At 54.6% G+C, this 9,471-nt stretch overlaps 2 protein-coding genes across 5 annotated transcripts in view; both read right to left on the reverse strand.

Moving 5' to 3' along the window:
• Positions 1–304: 304 nt before the first annotated feature.
• On the reverse strand, positions 305–5,238 carry LOC109517738 (transcription factor MafG-like). Of its 2 annotated transcripts, none has more exons than XM_019873076.1 (3): positions 4,470–5,238; positions 2,114–2,180; positions 305–1,763 (listed from the first exon to the last, which is right to left on the reverse strand). In XM_019873076.1, the coding sequence occupies exons 2-3, from the start codon at positions 2,147–2,149 to the stop codon at positions 1,332–1,334; spliced, it is 468 nt and encodes a 155-aa protein (XP_019728635.1). In that variant the 5' UTR covers positions 2,150–2,180; positions 4,470–5,238; the 3' UTR covers positions 305–1,331. The 2 variants fall into 2 exon arrangements, with proteins under 2 accessions (XP_019728635.1, XP_019728634.1); XM_019873075.1 differs by having other exon boundaries at positions 2,114–2,185; positions 4,470–5,236.
• Positions 5,239–5,414: 176 nt separating this feature from the next.
• LOC109517736 (pyrroline-5-carboxylate reductase 1, mitochondrial-like) overlaps positions 5,415–9,471 on the reverse strand; it is a 4,743-nt gene continuing 686 nt past the window's right edge. For all 3 annotated transcript variants that reach the window (XM_019873072.1, XM_019873071.1, XM_019873070.1), the window contains exons 2-8: positions 9,209–9,283; positions 9,058–9,128; positions 8,808–8,987; positions 8,129–8,350; positions 7,916–8,008; positions 7,119–7,282; positions 5,415–6,417 (exon numbers count right to left, since the gene is read on the reverse strand). In XM_019873072.1, the coding sequence (XP_019728631.1) occupies positions 6,246–6,417; positions 7,119–7,282; positions 7,916–8,008; positions 8,129–8,350; positions 8,808–8,987; positions 9,058–9,128; positions 9,209–9,275 (969 nt within the window). In that variant the 5' untranslated portion in view covers positions 9,276–9,283 and the 3' untranslated portion in view covers positions 5,415–6,245. The remainder of the gene's footprint in view (positions 6,418–7,118; positions 7,283–7,915; positions 8,009–8,128; positions 8,351–8,807; positions 8,988–9,057; positions 9,129–9,208; positions 9,284–9,471) is intronic.

Genomic DNA, 9,471 nt, shown 5'->3' on the forward strand with positions numbered 1-9,471 from the left:
CCCCCGACCCCCCCAGCCCCCACGTGTACAAAGTTACTGAACTTGATACAAGTGTGGAAAGAACTAACACAGGCGACACGGTGAGCGAGCGGCTAGCGCGTCGGCCTCAGGGAGCACAGGCGCACGGTTCGATTCCTGTGTGCAGTTTGCGGGTCCTCCCCGTGCCTGCCTGTGTGGCTTTTTTCCCGGCTACTCCGCTTTCCTCCCACACTCCCAAAACATGCAAGGCAGGTGAAGCGATGACTAGATTGTCCCCAGGCGAAGAAGAAAAAAAAAAAAAACCCACCGTTACCGATTTTTTTTCTTCCTCGGCTTGGGAAGTAAAAATCTCAGAGGAAGAGCGGGAGGACGACGAAGCGAGCGCAGGGGAGCACAGATGCCACGACGACAAGCGGACCTTGTTTACGCCACCTAAGTTTAGCTCTACAGACCGGCTGCAAAAATAGCACGCCATTGAGATCGACAACGCTGCCAAAGACTTGCCACTTGAAGAACACGTCACATCAGGCGCGAGCTCACAGGACGCGTCTAGACTCACTAGAGAAAAGCTAGCGGACTTCAATCGTAAGCCACTTTTGGTACAATTGCAACAGAAAACGGGGGGAACAGTCAGAGATTACCCCCCCCCCCCCCCTTATATTTCTATAAACAACAGAAGGTATTCTAAAAGAATGGAGTTGAGGTGGGGGCCCCTCCTAAAGCCACCATCATACACGAAGATGATTTTGTTGTGGCCCAACGGAACGGGCCTTTTCACGCCGGACTTGTTTTTTCTTGGTGTCTGCATGCAAGGGCGACGGCATCCCAAGGAACGCGCCCATGTTTGGAAGTGCTTGCGTCGCCGCCGAGCAGGAAGTAACCTGGAGTGCTCGGCCGATTGCTGTTGGCGCTGTGAAATCACTGCGCCAGCCCCTCTCCTCTTTGACGCACGCGCCTTCTCACCAGCGACCTCAAATTCAATCAATGAGGTTTTTGTTTAAGGGGGCCGGGGTGTGAATTGTTCACCATTTGTCGTACGACTTCTTGTGAAGTGAGTCGAAAGAGCCGCTATCTCGAATAACTTTGGTCGAGTCAGTCTTGTCTTCAGGCTCGGTGACACGTGTCAAAAATGGTGTCTGTTAGGGTGTTGGTTCTGTCTTTTAACAGACTGGATGGAGCCAGTCAGGGCCTAATACAATTGCAGAGCTCACGTCTGGTGGGACGGTACTGGCTAAAAGGTGCTGAAAGGGAAACAAAGCGATCCGCTTCGGACAAACATCAACAACGGCCGCACCCGAAAACAAGATTGCCAGTGGAACGCCTCGTCGGAGGCGCCGACCGTTTTTGCGCTACTACGACCCGGCCCCCGCTTTGGATTTGACGATGGTGATGACGCTGGTGGCGGCCACTTTGGCGGGGACGAGGGGCCCGCGGGCGCAGGCGGCGGGGTTGCGCGCCGCCGTCCTGGCGAAGCTCTGCAGCGCCTCGTACTTGGAGCGCAGCGCGTCCAGCTCCGCCTTCATGCCGGCGTTCTCCGCGGCCAGCTTGTCCACCTCCCGCTGCAGCTGAGCCTTCTGCCTCTCCAGCTCCTCCTTCTGCGTGACGCGCTTCACCCGGCAGCTGGCGGCGTAGCCGCGGTTCTTGAGCGTGCGCCGCCGCTGCTTCAGCTGCAGGATCTCCTCCTTGGTCAGGCCGCGCAGGTGCTGGTTCAGCTCGCGCACCGACACGCTCACCAGCTCGTCGTCCGTCAGGCCGGTGCCGTTTTCGCCCGGCTCCCGCTTCACCTGGTCCGACGGGGAATTTGTTGTCAGCGCTCACGATGCCTCCGCACGCAAAGCGGGAAGTCCTTGGACTTCCGCGACGCCGAAGAACGCAGAATGAGAACGCTTCTTTGCTTTTGGCTACGTTCCATTTCGCGTGCGAATCGACGCAGTCCCGAGTCATCGGGCGGTCGGGTTTTCCCTACGCGCCGAACGAGGCCGACATTTCAGCACCTCCGCAAAGTCGCCGCCCCCTCGAAATTCACCGAGCGCTCGCACCCCAAAAGACGGACGGACAACGCTCGGGAAAAGCGAGATCTCCTCGGGAGTCTAGACAGGCTCCGGCAGAAGAGCACGCTCGTGCCGCTCGGTACCTTTAAGGCCTTGTTTCCCTTGTTTGGAGTCGTCATGCCCCGAGGCCGCGTCCGCCCGCGCCGCCGGCTGCTCTGCGGAAAGAAACACGCGTCAAAATGGCCCGATTGTGCCCAACGTGAAGATCAACGCACGTGCGTTGTCTCGTCTTGGCGTCCTCCGGGCACGTGCGCCGGATTGCCTCTCGTAGTAACGTGAAAGGTAGACAAACGCTCGGTTGATTTTGCCCCCTGCGGAAAAGGGGCGCAGAACCCCACCGAGGTGGGAAATTGCCGCCATCATGACAGTGTCCGGTGTAACACAACCGGTGCGGTCGTCCCTGTCCCAACGTCGCCGAATTCGACCCGAAAAGGCGGAAACTTGCCGGGCCCGCTTCATTGTTTACGTCCGTCTCGTTGAAGGAAAAGATGCTGCCGTCACACAGCGAGCGACGCGCCATCCTGGAGATGGTTGGACAAGTCACTGATTTGGCGTTTGAATTGCCACGCTGACGGTGGCAAGCGCTTTCGACACAACAGGACAGAAGACTCAAAATAACAATAATACGACATTTTATTTGTGGGCGCCTTTCGAAGAACTCAAGGACACCTTGGTTCAAAACAGCAATCCAATGAATGCGGGCTAACAAACGCCCCGTTCAGGACATTGCGGATTCCTCAAATCGGAAGCGCAAAGAGGTTGAAAGAATCAGCGGCAGGCATAGCGCAACACTGAGCGATTCACCCTTGCGAGAGGTTTCGTCACCACCCCCGATGCAGACAGGGGATGGGGGGGGGGGGACACTCCTATTCCCTTCTATTATCCTCAGAGTAGAACTGCCCAAGTCATGGTTGACTTGGTGTCACAATGTCAATTGAAACAAAAAAAAAACAACAGCACTTCCCACCGTTCCACATCTGTATATATCGGAGAATCTTACTTTCTTGACTTCCAATACATTTGGGAGCTGATCTCCGCCAGCAAAACACCTCCGCTCGGCCTCGCCAGACTCCTCCTCGGGCCCTCGTCTATTCTCGTGACGTGGAAGCTGGCGACGGGGAGCTTTATTGCAAAGCCGGGCCGCACCTGCCTTCTCAAACCGACGCATTTAAATGTGCTGCACACGCGCGCGATGATGAAATAAATCAGCAAGGCGAGTAAGAACGGGGAGGGAAACTTCAATCTGCCTATAAATGCTCAACGGTTTCCAAGGTGACTTCAAGAAAGAAACGCTCGCCGATCATTCGTGACCTGGCCTCCATGCGGGCTAATGGACTGAAAATGTCATCCGCCATTCACGAGGGGGAAACAAGAGCATCCGCCCCATCAAAATAAGAGAAATGGACGGCTAAATTGGGCCCAAAGCTCTCGCCTGGATTGCAATGCCACAAAATAAGTCCAAATACGGAGGAACGTTGTGGGGAGATGAAGCAAACAAAGCTCTCATACGTCTGGCGTGCAAAAACAGCACATTTGCATTTCGTCAAGAAAGACAAAAAGCAGAACCGCGACGATTATGAGAACAAACATTGGTTCTTTGCGGTGGATGGATGGGCATTCTGTCTTGGGCTCATACAATTTTTTTTTTAAATGTGATTTGACATCAGGAAAGAAGGAAGGATGATGAAAGAAAGGAACACATCAGAAAGAAAGAGACAAGATGCCAGGTCTGAGGCAAAGAAAGGCGGGGAAGAGTTGAGAAAGAAGCCTTTCTTGCAGAAGGGAGGACCAAAGAGAAGTTGAAAAGTGGGTTTGCGCAAAGGAATTCATAAGTGAAGGAAACAAGGAAGCAAGGGAGAAACAAAAAGCCGTGCAGAAATGTCGGTTCAAGCCAAGCCGCGAGGATGCGTGCATCGAAAGGGACCCCGGCAACGTAATCCAGTGGCAAAAGTGCACACATTCGGACCACGCACGCACGCACGCACGGCGAATATCGGTGAACGTGCATTTTGGACAGAGATGTGACAGCCTGACACCGATTTGGCACTTGCCGCGCGAAGGCTTGAAAGACAAAGACAAACTCCCAAGTGATGCTCATCATCACTTGATGCTCTTATCGAGCGACAGAGCCCCTCGCTCGTGTCTCCCAACGGAGCTTTCACATGATTCAGCAGATCGAAATGACAAGAACGACGCTCCAGACAAAACAAAAGATGTCTGCTTTTTGTTTCGCCGTCTTGCAATTCAATTCGGGGGTTATGCGGCAGGCAGCAGATTCGTCACAAAGAGATGATTCGATGTTCTTTTTTTTTTTTTTTTGGGGGGGGGGGTTATGAGTATTTCGCCTTTTATTATGACTGATAAATCCACAAGATATGAAGTGGTGATTTCGGTCGAGCTGCAAAACGGCGTCGGTGGAGCAGAATAAAGAGGACCAACCTGTCTTGGCTTTGCGGACGATCCGCTTCGGGACACCGTAATCCCCCTTTGACGGCGCGGTGATGAAGCGGCGACAGGTTCTCATGAGTTGAAGCTAGCCCAACACCTCGGACATTCCGCGACCCCCCTCCGCGCGTCAAAGTGTCAAACTCCCCCGCCTACGGAATAAACAAGCGGTACGCAAGGGAAGGAACCCCCCTCCCCAGCCCCCGGTAAACATCGGGGAGCTAACCGACGCTTCCTCGCGTCGCGTCTCTCCCGGCGCCGACGTGCCTAAGACCCGGCAAAAAAAAAAACGGACATTTTTCACAAAAGATGAGCTCTCGTTGCCTCACTTTTACGAGGCGCAAACAAAGCACTTCCGCTTTCAAAATTAAACAAGGCACACGAGCGGAAACGAGGGCCCGGGGTTTGTGTCAAGACATGCCAACTATCTTACTTTGAAAGTCCAACACCGCTGTCTAAAATATCGCAACTCTGACGATAGGTGGCAAACCCCAGCCGGACGGTTCATGTAAAAAAAATAATAATAATAATACAAGAAAAACACAAAGGCTCGGCACAAACGGCGGACCCACTTGACCTCGTTTCTTCTCGAAACAGGGAGAACACCCATTTCAGAGGTCTGCCGTTTGTGATTTGGATGGGGGGCGGGTTGGCGCTCCTCGTTTCCTTTCTCTTGTTTGGACGTCATCGTGTTTTGTCACGTGACTTCATTCATGAGTCGCTCTTAAGAGAAACAATCGTGCAATAGCGGCAATGATGTCGACAAACTTTGTTGCTCACGTTTCACATTTGATTCATTTAATAATGACGGATGGGCCAAGTCATTTGTACATTTTTTTTGTTATGTGTGGAAAAAAAGTAATCGCTTCCAATTGTATGATTTGCAATGAATCATCCATCCATGATCCGAATAGTTTCTCCTCAAGAGGGTCACGGGCGCGCTGGAGCCTATCCCAGGCGGGGGACAGCCCGTGAACTCATCGCCAGCCCTTCCTCCGACGTTCCACAAACATGTTCGGCACACTGAGGACTGTTCATTGTCCGGCGACACGAACGTGACCGTGAACGGTTGTCTGTCGATGTGTCCCGTTGTTGTGATTCTGCGGGCACTGATCCGCGGCCATTCAACTATCTCGTCCGTGGGCCGAACCGGTCGGCACGTCGCTCAGGCCGTTCGTCGGCCATTGCGACAACACCACGATAATTATCTCCGGTCGTGCTCGGCGAGCCTTCCGGCGTGCGTCAAAGATTGAATTTTCTCAACAACCGAAAATCGGTTCCCCAAGTAGCGTTTCGGAACATCCCGGTCGGCGGTCCACCTTCCCACCTGGCGGCGAGGCGTCTTCTCTGGCACGTTTTGGCCACGCTACGGACGGACGTCGCCCAGACTGAAAGGACTTGTACGAGCAGCTGTTTTCCACTCAAACTCAGGATGCGGTCGCATACTCGAATCGATGGCCAGCCCAGGTTTTCCGTTTCTCGGTGGTTTTTCCCACGCCGACCGCCGGCATTTAATGCTTCGGTCCCGCAAAGCAAAGCATACGGGACGGCAATTGTAGGTTACGGGCCCTCGACGAGGAGCTCGGATTTGTGTTTTGCCAGTTTATCAGCCCTCCCGTTGCCCTGGACTCCCCGACGACGGCTTGCTTAACCACGCAACGAGAAGACGGTCTGTCGGTTAGGTCGGGTTTTCAATGCGACGTAAAGCGGCAATTTAAAATGTCACGGGAAGAAAAGGTCGTGCAAAATAGCGTCTGTTTTATTTCTCCGTCAATTCTTGTTTGTTCTTGGATTGTTGCTGCGATTAAAGATACTGATCCCGCGCGATGGCACGCCCACAGCCTCCACCGTCACTCCCGGCTGCTGCATCACTTTGTCTAGCGTCGTCTTCTTGATGGCAGCCGGGGAAATCCTCTCCTGGTCCGCCAACGACTGCAGTTCCCTTTTGGGGGAAGAAAAAAAAAAAGCAGGGAAGGCTTTAAGTAAAACGTTCGCGCCAATGACTGTCGCAGTAGTATGAAATCAAGAAAACCCGCTGATGCGTGTGAAACGTGACATTCATCGGGCTACCTCGCCATCGCAAGCGAAACGCCAGAAGACACTAAGGTAGCCGTCTAGATCTTGACACAGCGTTCTTCGTCAACGAGCAGAAAGCCCAAGGGAATGAGAAGATGAACAGGAAGTAGAGCGAGACCAAAATGAGCCCATTCGGAGCATAAACACTCAATATGAGGAGGAATCTTAAGAGTGAGTGACTCTATCGTAGCCGTCAACGTGCAATGTTCCTTCTTGCCGAACATCAGCAACAAACGGACACCATCCATCCATCCGACGGGGCTTATCCTGAACGGGGTCGCGTCGGAGCCGATCAGAGCTGACTTTGGGCTCAAGGTCGACTCCGCCCCGGTCGCCAGTCAGCGAGTGGGAACCGATCCCACGCTGCCCGCACACAAGTCAGGCGAGCCGACCGCTACACGTCAGTGACTTTGGAAAATACCTTCCCAAACCCAATTCCACTGAAGCCGCCGGGCTGTTGTGTTAAAGCGAAACTAAAAAACAGACGGGATGACATACATCGCTTTCGGTGGCGAGAGTTTCCCACCCGGCAGCCGCTGCGACGCGGAGCCCCTTTGTTGCGGTTACCTGGTCCGAACGCAGGAGGCCTCCACCGCATTGATGAGGAGGCTGCGGAATCCGCCGCTCTCCATGACGTGCAGGGCGTGGATGGTGGCGCCCCCCGGCGAGCAAACGTTGTCCTTGAGCTGCCCGGGGTGCTGCTCCGAGTCGAGTAACATCCGAGCGGCGCCCTGCCGGGGTGAAATTAAGATCGCATCGGCTCAGCGCTAATTGTGTGATTGACTCTGAGCCGCCGGATTTCAGGAAAGTGTGCAGAAAAGGAGGGGACAATTCGGAGAGGGGGGCCGTTATTTGTTCAATTGGAAGAAGGTGACAGGGTGAGACGCGGCGTCACGACGGACATTTTTCACAAGGCAAGCGATGCGGCTTGCTGAAACGAAATTGCTTTTCCACGTCCAAACAACTGAAAACCCAAGTGCCGAATGACAACGGCTTGCTATTTCGTTGCATCAGAGAACATGACAAATGTTCCAAATATCCCAAAAGGTCGTGTTTTACTTCTTCTGTCGTTGCCTTGACAAACCTATTTCAACGACAACATACCGACCACACAATGGAACGGCATTTTGTCCCTTCACACAAACAACCTTTTCCTGCGCGCTTGTACAGTGGTCAGTCGCGTTGCGCTTTCCTAGTCGGCAGCGGCTACCGAGTCAAGCGCGACACCGAGCGGTTAAGGTCGTGTCGCCGTTTTGTCCTTGCTGGCTGCGTTCACTGGGGATTTGTATTGATGCAAATGACGCGCGCGCGGTTGAAGGTGCTTGGAACTTTTCATTGACACGGAATAGGCGCGGCGTTCGTACCAGCAGGGCGTGAGCTCCGAGGCGGACGGCGAGTCTCCTGGGCAGGCCCATCTTCACGCCGCCGTCGGCAAGCGCCTCCACGGCGGTGAAAGCCTGCGAGAGCGCCGGCGGTCTTCGGTTAAAAGCGGGGTCCCGTCCGTTCCCGCAAACCAACCGAAAACCCTTCACATCCGCCAGAGGTCTTCCCGTTCACACGCGGTGGGAGTGACTCACGTAAGCGGGGCCGCTTCCACTCAGGCCCGTCACGGCATCAATGAGGTCCTCCTCCACCTCGGTGCAGTAACCCACGCTGGCCATCAGCTGCTCCAGCAGCTTCCCGTCCTCCACCTCCGCGTGCGTGCCCGTGGCGTACACCGTCGCCCCTTCGCGCACGACCACCGGCGTGTTGGTCATGCAACGCATGACCTTCGGAGCGGCGCGATGCTGCAGCAGCTTCTGCAAAGGCACGCGCTGGTTACGATCCTGCCATTGGCGTGTGCGACGCGTCAGCCGAGAGAGGCTCCGGTAGGAGGCAGCGGCGCAAAAAGGGCCCGCGCGCCACATGCGCCGCGTGAAGCCACGGGAGGAAAATTATTTCCGTTCGGCTTCCAGTTTAACTGCTGCGTTTTGGAAACCCGACCGCAACGGGGACTGCGTCGAGCACCGGGTGCCGCTGCTATTCCTGCACACTCTTTTTGTTGTTGTTGTTGTTTTGGATTCACCTGCCCGAGTCTGTGACTTAAAATCAAAGTTTTATATCCCCAGAAAATAAGATTGACACGTGTAAACATATAAAAGGGAAGGAACAAATGTCGGTTGCTACGTGTCCGCATACCGCTCGGAAAGCGGGCGGTCGCGCCCGCGGCCGGAGGAAACGGACGAATGACTTGTTGAAAGCAGCACACCGACTCGCCTTTTCGATAGAACCGATGGTGACGCCGGCAGCGCAGGATACGATCAGGTGGCGATCTTCGATGCTCGGTCCAATCTCGTCCAGCACGAAGGGAATGATGTGAGGCTTCACCGCCAGGAAGAGGACGTCGCTCTTGCTCACCGTCTCTTTGTTGCTGGTGGTGACGTGCACCCCTAATTTCTGCACATACGGTGTCACCGACTTCCGATCGGCACGAAGAAAGGGAGAGCTTTTCAAAACGTGTACCCACCCGAAGTGCCTGCACTGTGGGGAGATCGCTTTCCGGGGAGCTGGCTGTGATCCTGCGGGCGGCTATTACACCTGAACACGTCCTCGGATCAGCTCAGCGTACGCCGTGAGCAACGCGACTGAATGAGCGTTGGAAGCCAACCATACCGTACCTGCCGCCGTGAAGCCTCGCACCAGGGCGTGAGCCACCTGGCCCGCTCCTATGAAGCCGACACTCATTCGAGCGGCTGCCAAGGGACAACATTTCAAGTTAGCGCGCGCCCTTCCTCCGCCTGAGAATATTTGGACCGACGATCGGAGACTCCTGTGAATCTCTATCGGCAGTCATCAAAGCTAAAGGCTGAGAATCTGCTTCGCTGCTCAATTTAGGGGCAAGCGAAGCAAAGCGATCGAGATGAGAGTAATATCGGGGGGG

The sequence above is a fragment of the Hippocampus comes genome, unplaced genomic scaffold, assembly GCF_001891065.2.
Source record: "Hippocampus comes isolate QL1 unplaced genomic scaffold, H_comes_QL1_v1.1 scaffold522, whole genome shotgun sequence".
NCBI lineage: Eukaryota > Metazoa > Chordata > Actinopteri > Syngnathiformes > Syngnathidae > Hippocampus > Hippocampus comes.

Excerpts from the sequence above, each read along its gene's own strand:
- LOC109517738 (XM_019873076.1), bottom strand. The coding sequence starts at position 2,149 with ATGACGACTCCAAACAAGGGAAACAAGGCCTTAAAG. Across the intron at positions 1,764-2,113 it reads AGGGAAACAAGGCCTTAAAG|GTGAAGCGGGAGCCGGGCGA; the intron begins GTACCGAGCGGC and ends CCGTCGGACCAG.